The sequence below is a fragment of the Typopeltis vanoorti genome, chromosome 13 (genome assembly GCF_054136105.1).
Source record: "Typopeltis vanoorti isolate ZY-2024b chromosome 13, IOZ_Tvanoo_1.0, whole genome shotgun sequence".
In the NCBI taxonomy this organism is placed as follows: domain Eukaryota; kingdom Metazoa; phylum Arthropoda; class Arachnida; order Uropygi; family Thelyphonidae; genus Typopeltis; species Typopeltis vanoorti.
In genome coordinates this window covers 63,759,437-63,783,565 of record NC_143561.1, presented here as the reverse complement: position 1 = coordinate 63,783,565, position 24,129 = coordinate 63,759,437, and the positions used below count along the sequence as shown (strand labels likewise).

The 24,129-nt window shown below is 34.1% G+C and overlaps 1 protein-coding gene across 2 annotated transcripts in view; it reads left to right on the top strand.

Annotated features, from left to right (window-relative positions):
* LOC150100223 (transmembrane protein 245) overlaps nt 1–24,129 on the top strand; it is a 282,836-nt gene that overhangs the window by 171,759 nt on the left and 86,948 nt on the right. For both annotated transcript variants that reach the window (XR_016549228.1, XM_090402358.1), the window contains exon 11: nt 6,589–6,763. Coding sequence is in view for 1 of the 2 variants with exons in the window: in XM_090402358.1 (XP_090258484.1) it covers nt 6,589–6,763 (175 nt within the window). In the remaining variant the exon portion in view is untranslated. The remainder of the gene's footprint in view (nt 1–6,588; nt 6,764–24,129) is intronic.

Genomic DNA, 24,129 nt, shown 5'->3' with positions numbered 1-24,129 from the left:
TGCCGTTAACCCTTTTTTTACAAAGTATTTTATAATTGCACAATACTCAATTTTATCCATTTCAAGGGATACAGATAACACTTTTGCTTCAGTCAGCTGTATAAAACAAACTACTTGATAGAATGACTTGCAATGTCACATGGATGGTTATGACAGATGTACCAACTTAGCAAAAAAAAAATCTTGCAAATAGTGTTGTATCTATGGTCGAGGCTGAGAGCTTTTCAGACCACCCTCGTATGTTAACTTTAATATTTAATTATATGTAACTAATAATTAATGAAATTAGTGGTAGGTATTTTTGCCATTATAAGGTCTCTTCAAAAAGTATCCAAATCGATGTGATTTGCACAAAGAACAAACAGACTTACAGAATTTGAAATTTAGTCTTCAAAATCTAAAGTGTCTAGAAAGCCTTTCTGGTCCATGGACAAACTCTCTTCAGCTGCCCTGCCATCAACACCTGACATGTGGAGTGGATACTGGTCCAACAAACGGCTTCCTGGTAGAAGATCCCTGTGCCTCTGCAGCCTGGTTTTGCTCTTTCTAAGGAAGATTTGGTCATCAATCAACAAGATCAGAACTAACCAGTGCAGATGTGGCTACCTACTACAATAATGGGGGCTGTTAGACTGCCCTTATTGTGATTGTTCTCCCGTGGCTCAGACGATTACTCATATTGTGAACGACTGCCCAAGGCACCAGTTTCATGGTGGTGGTCTACAGGACATCCACAAGGTGACAGATGAGGCCTTGGATCGGCTTTCCAGACTGGACATTGACCTGTAGCTGTTCTGTATTCCTTTTGCCATAAGAATAAATAAATAAATAAGTCTTCAAAATAAGCCCATTCTGAAGCAACACTTTCCTATTGTTTCTACCACTATCATTATTTAAATGTGACTGCAAACATTTATTTAAATCTATTTTTGAAATTCCTTAAAGTATCTTGGGATGTTTGATTTAATGGCCTTGAATTCATGTTTTGGAGGTAACTAAAAATAAAAAAAAAAAGGTACAGAGCCAAATCGACAGAAAATATTTAGACTCCTTTACTTTTTTTATGATCTGGTTTTGACCAAATAATGCTCGCTAATGAAAAGTTTTCTTATTCCTTCTCTAATAGCATTTTTGGCATGAATTTCTAGCTAATTCCTATGGATCTATTCAGATCCCTTTTTTAAACTGAATAGCACAAAGCTTCATAAATTCCAGCCTTTTTTGTCATATACAAACAGTTAATTGTTGACAATTTCAAATTAAATTATGCACTTTTTCTCTTTCATAATTTCTCAACATTCATGGTTTTTGAAGGTACAGATTAATTTAACTCATTTGCATTTTTTTTTTTTTAAAGTAATGTTAACTTGCTGCTGTGTACATTCAAAAATCACCATGAAGATAAACATAGTTATCTTTATTGACTGACCAGCAGACTGATGTAGTAGCAGTCTGTGGCTTAACTTGCCTAAACCTGCTTGCCTTTGTTCACTGTCATAAATGCAGTTGACATTGAAATATTGAAAGATATGCTGCTGGTTGAGTGGTCCTCCCACGATGAGTCTGTTAACACCATGGAGGCTATAAATAATAATAATAATAATAATATACATCCAATTTAGGTACTTTTTTTTTGTTTCATTTCCTTCAGAGAAAGACCTTGCTTCAAATCTTATCTGAGCTGAGAGATATTGAGGTTTCTTCTCTTTCAGATTGTAGCATTCCTTGAATACATGTGGTAGACAGTAAGAACATCCACATTGTGAATCCTGTGGAATGGGATTGTATTGCTTAAGAGTCAGATGGTCTTCCTTAATAGGTAATGGAATTTCCTACTAAATAAATAAATAGCATACCATTATTGGATGCTTATCTTTGTTTCATCTGCTTAAAGATCTGATATTACATGTTAGAGAGTTTCCAAACTAAAATTACCTCCTTTAGAACTTATAAATCTCTTTATCTTATTTCATCAGATTGATTTGTTATTTCTTTACTCTATTAATATACTATTAGTCATTCCAGTTTTTTTTATTCTTTCTTTAAATGTGATTTCTCTCTCTCTCTCCAGTCCAACTTTCTTTTTCATTATTATCTGAGACCTCTAGGGAGTCAAGGACTCAGCAAGAGAGGCTATAGATCACCTAAACTAGCTGCCATACCTTCCCATAAATTCATTTGCACTAGATGCACTCACTATCCCTGAAGGCAAACTTTCCATCCATTCCCTGCTCTGTGAGAGAAAAACTTAGCCCTTTCTCCTTTCTTGATTGCAAACAAACTTAACTTCCATGATACACCATGTGTTCTCTCCCCACTTTCCATATAATGAAAAATTTCATCAGATGTTCATCCCTCTTTCTCCTGTTAGCCAGAGTCTGTAATCCACATACTCTCTATCTGTCCTTATAACCTAAATCCCATAAATTAAAGGTACCAAGAAATTATATACTTAGTTTAATCCTTGATCCAAGTGTAAGCAAACAAGTTTGCACTATTTTCAGGACTGGAGTAACTTGTATAAAGGAGCTGAAACTCATCACTTGCAGACATGTATAATGCTATGCATTATGGGAAGGGTCAGTACCCAGACCAATTTTGACCTTTATTGAGGCCTCATCAGTGGGAGCCAGACCCAGAGGTAATACTGGAAGTATGATTTGGATTTACAATTCCCTTTCAAAACACTTAAAACATTTTAAATTATGGAATGAAAGAATAATAGAAGCTAGAATAAAAATAGATAGTGGTTATTTAACAATAATTGGTTTATCTGTCCCAGAAGAAGAAAGAGAGAAGATAATATTGAATTTTATAATCAGTTACAGAATATATATATATATATATATATATATATAATAAAATAAATAAAAATGGTTATGTAATATTAGTAGGAGACTTAAATGCAAGAATTGGAAACACGAAAATTAATAATAATATAGTAATATATGGAGAATATACTCTAACAGGAATGGTAAAAAATCGATCGACTTTGTAGTTGATAATAACCTAAAAATAATGAATTCTTTCTATAAACATAAAGACATACATAAATATACTTGGGCAGCAAGAGGATGGAAATCAGTATTAGATTATTTTATCGGAAATGAAAAGACATCAAAGTTCTCTTTAGATGTTAGAATTCACAGAAGATATGAAATAAATAGTGACCACTTCCTCGAAGATATGAAATAAGTAGTGACCACTTCCTCATTAAAATAAAATTAAGATTACCATCTAAATGGCTACAAATAAAAAGAACAGAAAGAAAATGTAAAACATTGGTTTATAAAACTAGATTATTAAATGACACAAATATACAATGTCTATACGAACAAAGAATTAACCAATATTTAGATAATATAAAAATGATACTAAACGCAGCAGTAAATGAAAGCTTTGGAAAAACAAAAAAATTCAATAAAAGGAAAAAAAAAAACTGAAGATATAGGATGATACAATCAAAGAAATAATCAAAATGAAAAAAGAAGCCTATCATAAATGGTTAAGTAGTAAAAGATTAGAAGATCAAATAGAATATAAAAGAATAAGAGCCGTAGCTAAAAGAGAAGTCAGAAAAAGACAGAGAATCATGGAACAAATTTGTTTCTAATTTAGAACATCATCATCATCATCATCATCAAATTCCTGCCATGTACCCACAAGGGGTGTACAGGATATGATAGTACTACATGAAAAAATTATATCGTTACTAACTTCCTATCTACAATTTTCCTCCAAATCAGTCTGTTACTTGTCAAGACTCCAACATTATCAGATCTTATATTTCTATCGTCTAAGACACTTTGTACCGTATCAATCCACCTATATCTTGGGCTTCCTCTGGGTCGTTTTCCTGCCAACCTGGCAGAGAACACTTGTTTTGCTAATCTTTCCTCGCCCATTCTGTTTAGGTGACCATACCACCTGAGATTAGCTCTGCTAACGCATTCCTGGATGCAGACAATGTCAAGTTCTTTCCTAATATCTTCATTTTTAATATGATATTGCCATTGATGCCATCTGTTCACGCCTATAATCTTTCTCAGGACTCTCATATTTGCAGTCTCTAATCTTTGGTCGAGTGTTTTACTTCTGACCCAGATCCATAAGTTAAAACTGGTTTGAACACTGTCTTGTATATAGCTAATTTAGTGTTCCGACTAATTTCTCTCTTATTCCGTATGAATTTATTCAATTGACTTCCCACCATACCAGCTTTGCTGATTCTGTTGTCTATTTCTATATTTAATTTACCATCTTCAGTAAAAATCGTGCCTAAATAGCTGAAATGTTTTACTTGTTCCACAGGTTCTCCATTCACAATACACAGTTGACATTTTCAATGATTCTGCCTATTTTCATTGTCTTTGTCTTTTTATTGCTGACCTTCATACCATATCTATTACAACAGCTATTCAATTTAGTCAGAGAATCTTGCAGACTTGCAGCGGATTTATTTAGAAGTATAACATCATCCGCATAAAGCAAAGAGCTGACATTAACATCTCCAATTTTGATATCATGTTTAATACCACTCTCCTTCATAATGTGATCCATATAGATAATGAATAACAGAGGGGATAATGTACATCCTTAGATTTTGAAACACTTAAATATAGATACTAAAAAAAATCATAAAATTAAACACCGAATTGAAATTAGAAGAATTTCTAAATTTCTATATAGAATTGTGGACAGATAAATATTTTAAAAAAGATAACTGGCAAGCATTTGTCATGTAATAATAATAATAACTAAATGAGAAGAATTAGAAATCAGCCTGAAAGAAACAAGAAACAAAAAATCACCTGGAGAAGATAAACTACGTTCAGAACTATATAAATATGCAGGAAACAAGGTTTAAAGAAAGACTTATTATTTTTAAATAAAATCTATTCAACTGGTAACTCCTGCAATAGAATGGAAAAAAAAAGCAATTGTGATTCCTATCTTTAAAAAAGGTAGTAGAGATGCCCCTAAAAACTATAGAGGTATAAGTATACTAAATTCCTGTTACAAAATATATAGCAGAATTTTAAATAACAGACTAATCAAATATTCTGAAAACTTTATTTTAGAAATACAGAATGGAATTAAGAAAGGACAATCATGTATAGACCAGGCCTTTTGCCTAAAATTAATAATAGAGAAAAGAAGAGAATACAATTTAGAAACACATATTACATTTATTGACTATGAAAAAGCATTCAACAGAGTTACAAGAAGCATTTTATTTAACATATTAAAAGAAAGACAAATACCAAATAATATCCTAAAAGCTATCACAAGTATATATGAAAATAATCAAATACAAATAAGATTATGAACTGTCATATACGAGAGAGAGATAAACCAAGGAGTCCAACAGGGATGTCCCCTCTCAGCAACTCTTTTTAATATTTACCTAAATGAAATAAAAATTTCCATCAAGGGATTAAACTTTCTCCTACTCTGAACTTAAACACTCTCCTTTTTGCCGATGACCAAATAATAATTACAAATTCTGAAGATAATTTACAGAAAGCTATTTTAAATCTAAATGAGATAGCCAAAGATTATGGAATGATAATATCAACAGAAAAATCCAAAGCTATGGCCTTTAAAGGACAAGATCCAGTAAGAACTAAAATAGTAATAGATAATAAGATTTTAGAACAGGTCAATTCATTTAACTACCTAGGTTGTATGATTACATATGAAAATGAAAAAGATATAAACCTAAAAATTGCAAAATATTTAAAAATAACAGGTGTAATTAACTCTATATTTAAACCAAACCTAGTTCAAAAACAAACCAGACACCATACATTAGCCCTATCAGTCCTATTGCATGGAAGTGAAATCTGGACAATAAAACAAAAAGACCAACTAAGATTAATAACAGCTGAAATGAAGTTTATGAGAAAAACTCTAAAGTATACTCTATTTGATCACAAAAGAAATGAAGAAATTATGAAAGAATTAAACCAGGAATCAGTCATAGAAAAAATTTGAAAATATAAAAATAAATAGATTGAACATGTTCAAAGAATGAAAATAGAAAGATTACCAAAACAAGCCTTAAAGTACAAGCCATTATGATAAAGAAAATTAGGACATCCTCTTAAAAGATTTAATGATGACTCCTAAGGTTGTATAATATAGCCTCAGGCTACTCAAGGCCTAAATCTTTGGTAGGCATGATGATGAGAAATATAGTCTTATTATACATTTTAGTGGTTATACATGTTGCTTGACGATTCAAGCAGTTAATTGCTCTAAAAACATGAATGCCTCAAGATTTTTTTAAAATATTTTATGTCTCTCACTCACAAAAGGTTTTAAGCCTATAATGCATTAGTATTCTGAGTGGACTATGGATTTTTTTTTTTTTTTATTAATTTTATAATTTTTTTTTTTTTTTTTTTTTACATAGTCCAAAAACTCAGCTCTAGAAACCAAATGTGAAAATTTTTCAAGCTTTCAGGCCTTTTTTTTTTTTAAGTTGTTAAACCTTAGTACATTAATGTTAAATCTTTCTCAGTTATGTACATTAATAACTTGCAAAATCAAATGCCATGTATTAATTTTGTTTGTTTTTAATAGTTCTAGCTGCACTGTTTGGTACGGTACCTGTTTTGGGTGCTTACTGGGCTTGTCTTCCAGCTGTTTTAGAATTATGGTTAGTAAATGGCCAGATACTGAAAGCAGGCTTGATGTTAGCATGCCAGTTGATACCAACTTCTTTTGTGGACAGTGCCATGTATAGTGAGATAAAAGGGTACATATTAAGTTTGTATTTTAATATTTTTTTATAATTTTTTGAACTTTGGTTTTTCAAATTACTGCATTACAGAAAATTTCCTATATCCTAAATCATATCCACCAAATGGATACCTGATAAAAACCTGCCTTTAGTGTTACCAAGTCCTGTTAAAGTTGATGTCCAGTATGTATGCCACGTTGGGACTGTTTGTGAACAATTTCAATTTTTAATCTCTACTAGTTTCATGTGCATTTATAGTACACTTTGTCAGGAGAGTCCAAGAAAATGTCTAATTTCACTGGGTTCTGCAGCAAATAAGCTAACATTATCATAGCACAGAATATTTGAAATATTCTGTAATTTTAGAATATTGATGAAAGATGATCAAATATGATCATCTTTCATCATATATGAAGAGTGACTAATGTGGTAAGGAAAGCGAAACTGGAATATGAGAGGAGATTGGCCCTAAGATTCAAAGAAAATCCTAGGGAATTTTTTAGCTATGTGGCCAGTAGGAGGAGAAATGACTGTGGAAGAATGATATTGTGGGATAAAAATGGGAATAGAATGACTGATGCAGAGGAAATAGAGGAATTGTTCAATGAACACTTTATTGGAGTATTTCATCCTAGAGGAGTCAGTTTTAATGCTAGAGGGATAGGGCTGGTTCGAGGTTTAGAGGTACAGGAGCAGAGTTTGTTTCAGATACCGAGTACCTGTATGTCAGTAAAGCTGTGGGACTGGATGGTATTTCACCACGAGTTTTGAGAGAATGTATTAGGGAACTGACAGTGCCTTTAACCTGGCTTTTCAATGAAAGTCTGGCTTCGGCAAAGGTGCCCAGGGAATGGAAGGAAGGTAAGATAGTGCTATTGCATAAGGGTGGTAACAGACTGAAAGTGTCTAATTATAGGCCAGTCTGTGTCTCATCAGTAGTCGTTAAGATCTTGGAGAAAGTAGTGAGGGACCGTATACAGCATTGGGCAGATGAGGGTAATGTTATCTGTGAGAGTCAATATGCATTTGTGAAAGGGCGCTCTTGTTTTAGCAATATGCTAGTCTTTTATAATAAAGTTACAAGAACATTAGATGAAGGAAAGGCATATACTGCAATTTTCTTAGACTTAGCGAAGGCATTTGACAGGGTGCCACATGATAAGCTGATATTTAAGTTGCAGCACATGGGTCTGGATGTCAGATTGGTCAACTGGATTCAGGATTGGCTGTCTGATAGGTATCAGAGGGTTGTGTATGGTGGAGCACTTTCAAGGAGGCAGAGGGTTACAAGTGGGGTCCCACAGGGCTTAGTACTAGGACCTATATTGTTTAACCTTTATATCAATGACATTTGATTGCAAATGTCATTGATATAAATGTCAATGACTTTATATCAATGACAGTTGATTGCAAGGGGATATTCAGTTGTTTGAAGATGATGCGAAACCGGTACCCAGACCGGTTTGGGTACCGGTTTCAACCTTTATTGAGGTCTCGTCAGTGGGAGCCAGACCCAGAGGTGGTAATACTAAGGTGGAAGTAATGGAAAAGTCATATTTACCTATAAGAGTTGCCGAAAGGTGTCTCACTTTATTATTAAATTACTCTGGATTAGAGGAAGATGATGGAAGTTTTTTCCACTTGGTTAGACTTGGTTAGAAGTAATTTAATAATAAGCTGAGATACCTTTTGGCAACTCCTATAGGTAAATATGACTTCTCCATTACTTCCATCTTAGTATCATCACCTTTTGGCAATAAGATTTAGGACTGCCTTTCACTGCGATAACTGCAGCAATCCCATGGGACATTCCTTCCATGAGCATACAATAGTAGCACTCAATGGGAATTTTGGATCATTCTTCCTGTAGGTATGTAATGAGGTCCGGGACTGTTGTGAGGTGAACATCCCCTTGACCTTACCTGACACTCCAGTTCATCCCACAGATGTTCAGTAAGGATGAGATTAAGGCTCTGTGGAGGCCAGTCAAGTGTGGTGACATTCATGTCAAAAAAACCACACAGTTACAGCAGCCATCTTATGACGTTGTGAATGCTGAAAGAGACAGTATCAGCTCCATAGAGATGCCACAAAGTATGAAGCATTGTATTGTCCCGAATGTTCAGAGTTCACTGTTCATGACACCACAAACAGAAGTCTGAGACCAAACCAGCAAAAACAGGACCATACCATTACACTTTTAAATTTCATAGTTGGGATTATGCACTCTGGTAAGAGACATTCACTGGGCATCTGCCACACCTACACCCATCCATCTGCTCAGTAGAGGGTGTAGTGTGATTTGTCGCTCCATAACACAGCAAACAAAACCTGATGTGTATGCACCATGCCAGGTTTTCTTCACTGAAAACCTGGCTTGGTGCACACAGCTACCAGACTTTCTGTATATGACATTGTTATAATGTCTTTAAATATTCTGTATTACTATATGTTAGCTTGCTGGTTGCAAATCCCAGTTAATATAATATTAGTTTTTTTTCCACTCTCCTGAAGAATTATACTCTAATGCACATGAAACTGTTAGAGGTTAAACCTTAAATTGACAAATAATCTCCATTGGACATAAACTTTCAACATACTCTCCATCCACTGAAGTCTCCGAACAAATCACCATGTTCTTCTATTTATTTGTGCATTTCCTCTCATCAGTAAACAGTATTGTTGTTAATAATGGTCAGAAACTTGAAAGTATGGGCCAAAACCCGTTTGAATTTTAATGTCTTTAGAAAATATATAAATAATAAAAATTAAATTGTTTCTTGATTTATGATTATTAATAAATATTTCATTACACACTAGGAACAGCATGCACCACCTATTGATTGGGTCGTATTTGCAGATTCCATATAGGACTCAGGAGCATTCATAAGGATTATTTTCAACTGGTCTTGTTAAGTGACACAGGCTTTTCCTTCCAGAAACTAGCGCTCCCTTCCATTGCAAAATAGACATATGTGACTAGTAAAGTCATTACCCAGTATGAGACAACCATAGTGAAAACCTCCAATAACCATTCTGCTTATTGGCGATTTTATTTTTCTAACTTTGCACTGAAAAGTGCTACATACTTAGCAGTTGTTTAAGGTAACATGTAACCTTAAACAACTGACATGAGTATCATTTAGGGGAAAAGGAAAAGAATTGGCAACAACATTTAAAACATGAACACAAGAACGCAAGTAGGAAGAATGTATGTCATAGCACATACATTCTTCCTACTTGCATAGCAGCGACCGTGTCTCGGTCACAGCTGTGCAGGTAGGAGGAAATGCTATTAAAGTTTCAGGTGAAGTCGGTATAGTTATGTCATTTTTTTTTAAAAATAAATTATAAACAGTTAATTGCTATTACTTCCCAAAACTTAGAGATAGGTATACATTCTGTTCAATTAAGATTATGGTGGTGGCATAGGGTTTCACTTGATTCAAGAAACAGACAATCAACTTTAAGCTTATTGTAGTACATCTTTGTTTGATTCCACTGAACTCTATGTCTAGTGTTGAACGCATGAGAAACAAGGCAAGAACCTTCTGATCTCAGCAAAATGGCCAGTCTGTCCAAAGTAGCAAAGTTAATGGGAACAGAGTATTTGATAAACACCAGGCAAGGTGATAATTTATCTTTAATAGGTGATAGATTCTGATATAAGATTTTTGGAATCGGTAGGTTCTGGCCTTGCTTCTCATGCCATTGATGCTAGACATAGTGTTCACTGGAATCAAACAAAGATTTACTACACTAGGTTTCAATTTGATTGTCTATTCTTAAATTGTGTGAAGCCCTACCACCCACCCCATCTTCAAACAGACTGTATGCCTAGTTCTAAGTTTTGGGAAGATTAGGTTCAATTAATTGTTTATAATTTTTTAAAATTACATAACCATACTTGTTTCCCTGGAATTTAATATGAGTGTTTCCTCTTAGTAAAACAGCTGAAGCTGAGATATGTGGAAGCATGCACATGCTATATGACTCAATGTTGTGTTACTATTTTAAATATTGTAGCCAATTATTCTTCTTTCTCCCTGAATGATGCTCATGTTACATTGAGCAAAATGTACTGGAGTATGTAATAAATTCTAGTTTATTTTGCATGCATGAAACCACTGTTATTAAAAATAATGTTAGTGCTACATACTGTGGTCCCACATGTAGGACTAGAAGAGACCTATGCTCCGACAAAATCCTGTGCTATCAAACTCCAGCCCTGGGGATTCAAGAAGTCATTCTCTGGTAAGTCCTCCATTCTGCCAGTATGTCCTGCAAGGCATGCAAAGAGAGTGTATCTTCTTGAAATCAGCCCATGAGAGTCCAAAGTTTAGTAAGTCTATATAATTTTGCTGACACTATTCATCTGTAAAGGGTGCAGTTGCAGAAGTAAATTTTGGTACAAGGTTCTGTTCTTTCTGAAGTAGCCTTGCCAAGTCTTCAGCATAATAGGCAATAGTATTTATTCTCTCTATGCTGTGCACACACCAGTCAAAAAAGGGAGTGCTTGCCTGGTAATAACTGCACATTTGCTTTCAGAATTTCTAATTTACAAAGATTAGAATCAATAATTGAGTCAATAATTTTTGAACATACTATAAAAAAATTATGTGATGAATAATACTTGTCACTTATTTTATTTAATAATTTCTCTAGTGTCTCCAATCCAACATTACTCTACCCTTTTCCCACTTAATACACTCCAGTTAGTTACTTTTAGTCTGTGCAGTGTGGGCAAACTGATGCTGGCATCAGCAAGTTGCACAGGCATATTTGTTAGTATTTGCTATCTAGACAGTACAGTCACTTGAATGTGTGCAAACTGGGATGAATTTTTGTGGCTATACAGATTTAAGCTAATTAATTTGGTGCTCGCAATTTTACAAGTTACAGCTAGTCGATAAAAGGGGAAACATTAATATTAGATATATTACATTAGCAGTTTTAGTGCTTGAAAAGCCCTCAAAACAATATCACTGACAAAATTAAACCAGCAGAGAACTGCAAATTCATTTAAATTCAAATTCTTTACCAATTTTAGGCATATCAATTTCAGAATTTGTGGCTTGTGACTTTCAGTATTGTAGCACACACACACGTTGAGTCTGAGACTGGAAACTTGCATACGTGAGTGGGCAAAAATTAGAGGAAATATTGGTAGGCAGCTTTCTCATGAAGTATGGTAATGAATAGTCACCCAGCACCCATAACTTGTATTTGTTATAGAAATTTTGAGGGATCCTCCTAAATTAGTATGGAGAATGATTTGAAATTCACCTAAAGACCAAACATGAAACTTTTCAAGTCTCATGTTTGGTTAGGATGGCGCTCGAAATTTCTATAAAAAAAAAACTACTAGTTATGGGCGCTTGTTGACTACTCATTACCATCTTTCATGAGATGAGAAAGCTTTAGAAGCAGAGTTGTTTGATTAACTTTTTCTTTCCCTTTCTCTCTCTTCCTTTAAATGTGAATCTTACCCCTGGAAGGTTGTCAGTTTATTGCACATTTAGTATTGTGGATGAACAAAGAGTTAGTAATAAACCCCATCCTCCCCAAGAACTCTATTCTAGAGACACATGGCATATTTTCAAGCACTTCAGGCTTCCATGAAGCAGATTGGTGGGTGGGTGTCCTTGCACTTGGTGATAAATTATTTCTCACCTACAGATGCTTACAAATATGTATGCCTCATTGGGATTTGAATGCACATTCTGTTATTTGGACAGCAGACTCTAACCACATTGCTAACCAGACCAGCCATTCTTACCTTCATCCTGCTGCTAATGTACTATACATTTTGTGAATGGGATCCACATGCATAAATTTGAATAAAATTTATGTGAATTTATGTGAAAAGTTTTGTAGATCTGGAAAAAGCATATGACAAGGTTCCAGGGAAAGAACTTGTCAAAATGCAACAATAATATGGGGTAAACAGAACATTATTATTATTACATAACACCTCCAGGGAGTTCAAAGACTCATCGAGGGAGGGTATGTCTCCACCACTCCACCAGCTGCAACTACCTTCATCTACACCAGTGCCGACCACCACCACCATCACAAGTATTTTCACAAACAAACATCCATGCCCACGGCCGAATTCAAACCCGCAACCTTTTGGCTGGAGAGCGGATACGCTAACCACTCGGCCAACCAGGCCAGCTTATGCAGAGTGATACATAGGTTATATTTAAGTTGAGGTCAGCAGTTAGAATGGAAGGAAATGCAGGAATATGAGTTGATGTAAAATCAGGACAAGGGTGCATGCACACTATCTCCACTCTTATTTGTCATCTGTAAGTTAGAAATTAAGCATTTGATCAAAGACTAGAGACCACAGATATGAGAGTTCCAAAAAAATTTGGGGAATGAACTGATGGCATCAATGGCAGAATCATATTAAAAATGAAGATATTTGGAAGGAATTTGTCAATGTTAGCATCCAGAAATGTATAAGCAGAGCTAATCTGAGGTCGTATCACTTTAATAGAATAAGAGAGGAAAGGTTGGCAAAAACTGATATTTGATACCAAGATGGCAGGAAAAAAAAAAACAGAGGAAGACCAAGATCTAGATGGATTGATTCAGGCAGAAGTGCCCTAGAAGGCCGAAATGTTAGATATGATAGTATTGGAGTGCTGAAAAGTGATGCGTTAGGAGGAAGATTGTTTGTAGGAAATTAGTAATAATGCAAACTTAGTCATCCAGTCATTAAACCTTATATTTAAATTTGATACTTTATATTAACATAATTGGTTGTATATTGGATGCAATATGCAGTGATTGGTTGACCTGTAGTTATTGTATTTAACCTTCCAAACGGCCAGGATGTCTATAGACGTCGAACTAAATCTGCATATGATTCAGCCCACCTGTTTAAAGAACCAGGATAAGAAGTGCAGTTTGACCGTCCTGTCCATTAAAAGTTGTGATAAACCCTCATGCTGAAGAGAACGGTTAATCGGATTATCTCACACTCGTAGCTACCTCTCAGTTGCCTATAACAAGAAACTCACTTTCTTGTTCTATGCAGGTTAACTGGATTTTAGTTATATAGGATAGACTAAAAATAGAGAAATTACTTATATTTTTGTTTTCTCTTTTTATTGTACAATACAATTTTAATTTCTGGACAAAATAAAGCTCTTGCATAATTTCTTCACTTAAATATTACCTTACCTTGGAGAACCAATTTAATTTTTAATTTTTTTGCGCTAATTTTTTTCTAATCGCTTTCCAGACAAAACATTATTCTTTGTTCTCGAAGAAATTAATTCACGATAATTATTTGAAATATTCTTTTAAAGAAAAGAAAACTGGCTGCTGACGTTCCAGATTATATTATTTTTATTTTTGTACAAAACCATCGAAATCGAATAATACTTCACAGATTTCCTTTAGGACACGCTGGAGCAACTTTGCTTTATAGAGAACAACATGAAATTCTTTAATCATCTCACTAAATTTTTTCTTTATATTATATAGTACTCTACTGTTCTTTGTACTTTCACTTTCTTGGTTTCCCTGTATAATTGGTCATTACAAAATGAAATTAACAGTTATAGATATTTACTGCATAATTCAGATATTTTATTCTCCAATTTTTAAAGTAAGCGATACATTTGCTTATTTTTATCATTCAAAATATGTATATCAAATGTGAAATTTCATTTCCTTTCACAATACAAATGAACTTTCTTTCGACTTTGATAGCATCACCCCCCCCTCCTGTTGCAACATTACCAGACACCCGAAAGCTGTTATGAAACATAGGTACAGTTTTTATTTCATTCATGATTTTTCCATAATAATTGTTCCACGTAACGTTTAATTTTTTCGACACAGAAACTAAGTTTTGATTATTATAAATTTGCAAATTATAAATAAGAAAATATACATATTATTTCCCTATTATTATAAATCAGGAAGTTATGTGACGTTAGCTAATAGGGGAAATTAATATTTAAAAACACTGTCATCCTACAAATGCAATATCAAAATATGCTTCGAATGTCTGCTAATCAATCAGAAAGATGGAAAAACAGAACAAGGAATTTCTGCCCGTAAAATATTCAGTTATTGCACGAGGTACTTTAGTGTGCTGCCTTCTGGGCATGTTCTTTTGATCTAGTTCCCAGTGGTGTGGGGGGGGGGGGTGGAGAGTTGGTAATCTCCGTTAGTCTACAACTTGTTACTGGGTAGAAAGGAATATTAGAATGTATACCCAATATACAATTCATTTGTGAGATGGCAAGCAAGAGCAGCAATAGCAGTAATTTTTTTCAAGATAATTATCAAATAATTTAAAATTTTTTGATAATAAAAGTGAAACTGATCACTATAAATAAAGAAATCATTTTTGGCATAAATACTTCATCAGCCTGTAAAAGAAATGTCAGTTTTACCATGTTAGGATATCTGAACAACAGAAAACGAAACAAGACATTCTTGCTTGAGGCAGTTTAGTGCGACTTCTAGGAAACTGTCTGTCTTGTTTCTCAAAAGAGTAATCTAAGACTTTTAGCTTTTCCTCTAGGTAAAGCATTTCTAAGACGTATTTCAGAAATATCAATCAGCAGAAATAGAAGTAGTAATATTTAGATTTTTTTTTTTTAAAAAAAAAGAAACAGAAATAACACAATTGAAATTTCTTTGTGTGGTATACAGTTTTACATGTTGAAAATACAGCATAGTATTTCTAAATCTTAGAATAATTTCAGCAGACCGCTGATTTCAGATTCAAAGAAAGAGTACAGAATTAGAAGCTTCGAATATACAACAATATTATTGCTTTATTTCTTTTGTCAAAACGGTAAACTGAAATAAGAGATTTTGAATACCATCTGAAAGCTTTTAAAGCTATAGAAATTTAAAGTAGTTATGCAACTCAGTTCCAGGACAGGAGAGGGGGGGGGATTGCAGTAAACAATCCTTAAAATGAGCATAAAATTTTAATCATTCCATACAAGATATTCTTCCTATTATATTTTCAACATATCAACAGTGGTCAAACACTGGATATTATAGTAATGTGCATCCTACAAAATAAAAAAAAAACCTCTGTTGCAATTTTCAGCAAAAGAAGAAGGCGAAGAGTCTCTGATAAAATACCATTAGGTATAAATTTTTGATATTAAAAAAGATACAATATCGGAAACCAAGTAATGCAGTTTATAATCATTTGTTGTTCATAAAAAAAAAAAAAAAAAAAAAAACAATCGTTCCTGAAACTGAAATGTGACAATCCATATAAAGGTAGTTTGCAAAGAAAGAAAGCAAAGTGTCATATTTATTTCACTAAATGTTATTTAAAAATATAAATATTTGACAAAATATTTTAAACATAAACAAACATTTGAAAATTCGCGAAATAGAATCTATATTGTCAGTAAAGTGGATGTAATATACTATTACTAAAGTATATTCATTGCAAAGGCTGATCTATGGTCATTTCAGGATTGATTATTTATTTTGGCAGATGTGAAACTTCTATTTTTGGAAAGAGACACAAGAAATAAATTGTTCAGCAAAAAAAAAAAAAAAAAAAAAAAAAAAAAAAAAAAAAAAAAAAAAAACGATCAAATATCCTAGTACAGTGAAGAAAATTTGAAGTAACAGAGTACATATAAAGACAAGTGACACAAAAGTTGCTCAACCACAATTAATCCGCTAATGGCTCTCAAATCACTATTAAGGGATTAACAGCGGTGGAAGGTAAATACTTGATAAAAGATAGAATGCCGATGAAGTTTTGATCCATGAAAAAGTCTGGGGTAGTCTTGCTATTTCATCCACCTTGGCCGGTAGGAAGGTTTAGCTAGAGACAAAAAAAAAGTTTCTTCTGCTGACTTTTCTCTATTGAATGTTGAAATTACTTTCACTTTCAGGTAGATATTAGCTATTTCAGTTTTCATTGTTTCTGATTTTCATATATTCAGTCCCTCACATCCAAGTGTATACCAGATTAAATGTGTGTGTAAACTTCCATACATCAGTGAATCTGGACACAACAGATATCATCAAAAAACAAAAGAAAAACGATATTTGCTAATTCACCATGGTAAGACAGGCCTTCCCACTTATGTTCTGCAGACTTTCTATAGGATTGATTGGAAAGGCACTGGTGTGAAAACATTTATTTAAAGAGATCAGTATGACTTTCATAAAACAACCAAATTTAAACAAAAATGATGGTTTCAAAATCTCCAAGTTTTGGTCAAGATATATACAGTTCTGACAACAATGCTCCTCTTCAGATTGCCTGAGGTACAAACTACAGTTAAAATTAATCTGTGTGTACAAACTAAACAATAAAAATCAAATCAGCTAATGGTTAGAAATAACTTGAAAATAGAAATAACTTCATTAAAGAAAAATTCAGCAGGAGAACCTAGCTTTTTTTAGGATTCTAGACTAAATACAATAACTGTAGGTCAAGCAATAATTAATCCTTTCCTTTAGTGTTACATGGTGATCAGCATTTATTTCAGACAAATTATGGAGACTACAACTGTGTTAGAAATAATTATTTTAATTTCCCGACATTTTGACTTTCATATTAAGGTCATCATCTGGAGTATACACATATATACAGAGACAAGCTATATTATATTTCACATAGTGTGCTGAAGAGACAATTATTTGATCAACGGTTATTTTACTGGCCTGAACTCGAGTGAAAAAAATAAAATAAATAAATGAAATAAAATAAAATGACTACATCAAAGCTATATTCAGTTTATGAAAACATCAGAGAAAAATTTTTTCACATAGATAGTTTTATTATAGCAAAAGTGATGTCCTCATTTAACACAAAAAGTGTTATATTAGATTTAAGATCCTGGATTACCTATAGTCCTATTGATAATTAACTCTCAGGGAGAAAGGTTATGTGGGTAGGTTTAACCTTTGCAATGTTAAGGTTGTAACACAGAATTTTTTAATGTTATTAAAGTTTGTTTTTTTCCCCATATCAAATGGTAGTTGAATCCATAAATCTAATAATGAATGCTGTTCTCTGTTCAGTTTTCAGTTTTTGTTGACACTGATTCCCTTACCATATTTTGATGATGTTGATGACTATCAACAAAACATATTCCTACCTCTTCTTTATAACAAAAAAAAAATATCACTTCACCTCCCTTTACTTTGATATATTCCAGTTCTCCAGAAAATATCAGTTACTCTTTTTCAGGCCAACTTATTCCTAGTCTTTTTTTTTTTTGGGACAGTTATATCATGCCCATAGCTCCTCGGTTTCCAGAAGTCATGGTGTCCTTTTTTTTTCCTCTCAAGGGAGGAAAGGATATCAAGATATTTCACTATACAGCTGCTAACCTTATACAAGTCCCAAATCTGTCCAGCCTTAGAATATTGTTCTCACATTTCAGTACCGCACAAAAAAAACCTCCCCAAAAATGTCTTCATGCTATCCAGAGGAAAGTAGTCTGGCCAACTGATGACTACTCTTTCTCTCTTAAACAAGCTCATTCTGGTAATTTTCTCAAAGATGCGTTTTGTTTCTGGCTAATGTCAAACATGTAGAAAGGCTTATGTGTTCGTTGTATATGTTGTTTAATAATTAACGGTATATATCAGAACACAGAATTATAAGTAAATAATTATTTATTGACTTATTGCTGATATTTCACTGGTGTTATAACCAGCATCTTCAGAGCACAAAAACACAGTTTGTCACAGTACATGAGACTACAACATGGTGTAACAAAGGGATTAATTTAACAAAATTGTAGCAACAACACAAAGACTAAACTCCTAAAAAAACAGAGAGAAATCAGGTACTAGTTATATCTTAAGATGACTGTCTTCCAAATCTTAGGCAAATTTATACAGTCATATTTGTTGAGATTCGGAATATGTTTCAAGGCCTTTGTTGCTTCCAAGAACAACCTCTCTGACTTGTAAAAGCTTTTGTGCAGTATTTTTGTTTTCTTCCAGTTGATCAGCAGGGTTCTTTTCTTGGACCACTATTATTTAATTTGTTCATTAACGATATCGGAAAGGATCTGAGAGGAACTATTCATTCGTTTGTTGATGATGCAAAGTTGGGTAGAGCAGTAGTGAATGCACATTATGTCAAAAATTTTGCAGGATGATTTGGATAGATTGGAGGACTGGGCTAAGGAGAATGGATATCAATTTAATGTGGCAAAGTGTAAGGTTATGCATTTTAGGGTGAAAAGATTAGCAGCAGTATACCACATTGGTGGAACTGTACTCCAGGGGGGCACATTGCAAAATTGGCTAAATCAGCTCATCAAATCACTTGGTTACTGAAGAATATCTTGACGACCAGAGACAAGCAAGTTATTGTTTCTCTGTATCGAGCCTTGATAAGACCCTATCTTGACTACTGTGCCCAGATCTGGGTGCCAGGGTTTCTTGATGGGGAAGGAGGTAGAGAGGATTCAGAGGCGAGTGACCAAGATGATAGCAGGTCTATGGAATGAACCTAACGAGAACAGGTTGAAGATTTGTGGGTTACAAAAATTGGTTGATAGGCGGAAAAGGGGTGATATGAATGAGACATTCAAATTACTGAAGTGTTTCTATAAGATTAATTCAGAGGATATTTTTGAGAACAGGTCTGGTGGTGGGAGGTCTAGGGGCCATCCATGGAAACTGGGAAAGAGTGTGGTTAGCAAAGGTGTTAGAACTAGGTTTTTTTACTTGGAGAGTGGTAAGTGAGTGGAATAAATTGCCAGAGTCTGTTGTGGGTGTCATGACTGTAAATGAGTTCATACTGTGTGGAAGCTGAATAGGTGTTCTTGACATGATGTTTAGGCCCTCCCTCGATGAGTCTAAGGACTCCTTGGAATTGCCTGTAATAATAATAAAAAAATCCTGTGTGCAGGGATATCCAAAGCGTGGTCTGTGCCCGACTTGCCATAGTGAAAGTGCTGGATGTATCTTTTATGTTCACTGATGCAGATGTTTACAGTTCTTCCTGTTTGACCGTAGTAAGCTAGATCACACGAGCAGGGTACTTCATAGACTCGTCTCATCCGGACAGCTCTCATCTGTTCACCCAAGGACAGCATCCAGGAGTCTATGAAGAACCCTGCTCATGTGATCTAGCTTACTACGGTCAAACAGGAAGAACTGTAAACATCCGCATCAGTGAACATAAAAGATACATCTGGCACTATCACTATGGCAAGTCGGGCCTAGCAGACCATGCTTTTGGATACCCCTGCACACAGGATCAACTGGAAGAAAACAAAAGTACTGCACAGAAGCCTTGAAACATACTCCGAATCTCAACAAATATGACTGTATAAATTTACCTAAGATTTGAAAGACAGTCATCTTAAGACATAACTAGTACCTGATTTCTCGCTGTTTTTTTAGGAGTTTAGTCTTTGTGTTGTTTGCTACAATTTTGTTAAATTAGTCCCTTTGTTACACCATGTTGTAGTCTCGTGTACTGTGACAAACTGTGTTTTTGTGCTCTGAAGATGCAGGTTATAACACAAGTGAAATATCAGCAATAAGTCAATAAATAATTGTTTACTTATAATTCTGTGTTCTGATATATACCGTCAAAATTAACACATTCACTGCCAACTACGAGTATACTCGTATGTCGATTACTGACCTCCTATGCCAAGCAGGAATTAACCCATAGTATAAGCACATTAATTTGGACTCTTGGCTTGCGAATAAAGCAAAAGAGCACGTCTGGGGCTTGGTAGAAGGAAAATAATTTCAGCAAAAGTATAGTATATTATAAGAGGTATTGTTGAATAAACTGTGTATTTATTAATGCAAATAAAACAAATTTTTGAAGTTTTTTCAACATATACATATATTTATATACGATATGTCATCATCTGAGTCGTCACTAGAGTCGTCTGTAGGATTATAATCATCTTTGGAATCGGGAACCAAATAATTCATTCCATTCATCATCGCCCATATTAGTGTAAGCTTCTAATTCTTCACTGGTAAGCTTTCTTTTATTGGCCATGGCGTAATTAAAAATTTTTATTTATACAATTTTAAATAATTGCAAGACTAGACGCAATAAACCTTACTGCACTGAATGCTGAACATCAATGACTCTGAACTCAAGTTACACAGTTGTCAGCGCATGTAAGACATAGGTGAAGGTGATACGAGATTACTCGTAGTTGGCGTATGAAACAAAGTTCAGTCTGATAAGCCAGCTACGAGATAACTCGTATACTGACCTTGTAGAGGTGAAAGTGCTTGGCATGTGGTAACAAACTATGCCTGAGGAGCATAGCAGCGAATGTGTTAAACAACATCTGGCTAATGTCTTTTCTATTGGTATATTAATGAACACTGTTTCTCTGAATTGGCATTCTTCGCTCATGAATTAACATCATGACAGGGTCACTTGTATATAGGGGCTAATGACTTCACATCGATTGTCTTAGTATCCCATAATGCAATGCACATATCCTTACAGACATGAATATTGCTATGCATTGATGAAAGGCCACTACCCAGACCAGTTTTGACCTTTATTGAGTGAGGTCTCATCAGTGAACATTTGGATAAAGGATGAAACCAAGAATATAATTTCTTGGCATCTTTAATTTATAATATGACCAAGTGGAAAAACTTTTGACATCTATCTCTAATCCAGAGTGTTTTAATAATAAAGTTTAACACCTTTTATCTACTTGTATATGGAAATATGACTTCTGCATTACTTCAACCTTGGTATCACATTTGGGTCTGTCTCCCACTGATGAGGGCTCAATAAAGATCATACTAATAAATATCACAGAAGCTGAAGAAAAGCAATTATATAGTAAGCCTGTGCAATTTTTTTGGTCCAGCCGATACCAAGACGTTAAAAAGGAATTTCTTTAACTATCAAAGAAGTATGGAGGATTTGGGCTTCCAGTCTTAAAATTCTGCTATTTAAGCAGTACAGATTCAAAAAATCCATAAAATATTGCAGACCATCTCCTGTACTACCTGGGTTTTCATCTTCCCCTATTTGGAGTAAATGATTATAAAGGTCCAAAAGCTGAGATTGTTCCTGAATAGTACAACACTCTGTGGTTAACTCTAAGACTGCTACAACACCCTGGCATTGACATTCTTTCCATTAAAGAAAGTAAAATTTGGTATAAAGAAATCTCTGATCCCTTTTGCTGCAAATTTCCACAGTTGGGTACTGATGACAATACTTTGTTTCATAATTTATTGAAGTTCCAAGGATACCCTAACAGGAGGGATCTTGCTTGGAGAATTGCATATGGTGGCCTTCCAGTCAATACCATCAAATGAAGGTACTTTAACATCAGAGATCCAGTCTGTTACTGATTGGAAACATAGAGCTTGCATTCTATAGCTGCTCTCTTGCCCTGCATAATTGGAACAGATTATGTAATGTATTGAGCATTCCATTACTTACAACAGAACAGGTTATTTTTTGCAGTACCCACCACCTCCTCTCAGCAATGGGAAGAGAATTTTTATTTTATAATTATGAATTAAAATACCATTTATGGAAGGTTAGAAAGAAATATGCATTTGAAAACCAGCAATATGACATCCAAATGCTTTATAATATCATATTATGGAAATTTTATTGTTCAGTCAGGCAATTTTTGTATTTAGAAAGAAGCATTCTAAGGAGATATCAAATTTTTGACTCGATGGTGTAGACCACTTGCATTATGCAGTATTCACCAGAGGGAGATAAAATTCTTTCTCTTCTTGCTATGAGAAGTTTTTTAAATAGTTCTGTTCTCTTAATTCATTGTGGTCTTATAGTCAGTTGCAGGTATGACTAGAGAGAGCAATCCCAGCAAGAGAAGGCCAACTCAAGGGCGGTTAACTCAAATAAGGCCACCCACCTGGATATCAGTCATCTTTGCACTTTAGTTTCAACTGGTGTTTTGGTAGTTCATGTATATGAGATTGGTGAAAAAGGAAACTGATAGCCTTTGGCTATATGATGATATAAAAGAGCTGAGGCCTTTTCTCTCTCTCTCTCTCATACTGTTTATCTGTCTTTCTTTCTCCTGATACTATCAGGCTCTCTTGCACCCCTATACTAACTACTCTAGGCCTATGATCACTCCTTTACTTTTTCACCTCAATAAAGGTTAAAACCAGTCTGGATAGTAGCCCTTCCCATAATGCACATATCTTTACATGTCTGTAAGGATATGTGCATTGTGGGATACTAAGGCAGTTAATGTGAAGTCATTAGCCTCTATATATAGGAGTTGTCCTGTCATCAAGTTACTTCATGTGCAAACTTTGTTTGCTTACACTTGGATAAAGGATGAAACCAAGAATATAATTTCTTGACATCTTTAATTTATACATATGTTTAACAACCTTTTATGTTTGAAATTATACGTAGGCTACATTAAAAAACTGCAAGCGTTTCCAAGTACAGTTTTGGTTTCACACTCAGTTACATATCAATAATTTCATTTCTTGGCATGGTATACCATTATTCTTACTACAGCAAATTCACACAGGAGCCATAGGAATAGTTTACTGTAGTGATGGTTTGTTATAGTGAATTTCCTTTAGCACAGCATTGATTATGGAGCTTGTTACGGTGAACAAGTCTGTTATAAAGGTGTTTACTATAGTGAGTCAACTGTAATTTCAGAACATTTATAATGAGGTGTAATCAACTTTGTAGCAAACACTGTTATAACAAATTTACAAACTGCTGAAAAGTTTTAATCAAAATCCTAAAAGTACAATGCTTTGCTATGCTGAAAGAAATTCACCATAGCAAATCATTTCACCATAACAAACTATTCCTTGGTCCCTAAAGTTTTTGTTATACTCAAAGCTGATGGTAGCTTAATTAGACTTCATTTATTGTTATGAAATAAAGGTTAGCACATGTAATATAAATATATAATTTATTAGCACCTATATATTTTTTCCTTAAATTAAAGTTGCCAACAAATTATATTCTTGTCCAATCCTTTATCCAAGTGTAAGCAAACAAAGCTTGTGCATGAAGTATCTTCATAACTAGGCTACTTATATATAGAGGCTAATGACTCACATTAATTACTTTAGTATCTCATAATACAAAGTATATATCTGTTCAGATATGTATAATGTTATGCATTATGGGAAAGGCCACTAACAGGACTGTTTTTGACCATTATTGAGGTCTCATCAATGGGAGCCACAAGGTTGAAGTAATGCAGAACTTATATGTCCCATTTAAAAGTAGTGAAAAGATGTAATGCTTTATTTTTAAAATACTCCGGATTAGATCTAGTTATAGAAAGATTTTTTCATTTGGTTATAAATTAAAGTTGCCAAGAAATTATATATTAGTTCATTCCTTTATCCAAGCGTAAGCAAACAAAGTTTGTTCA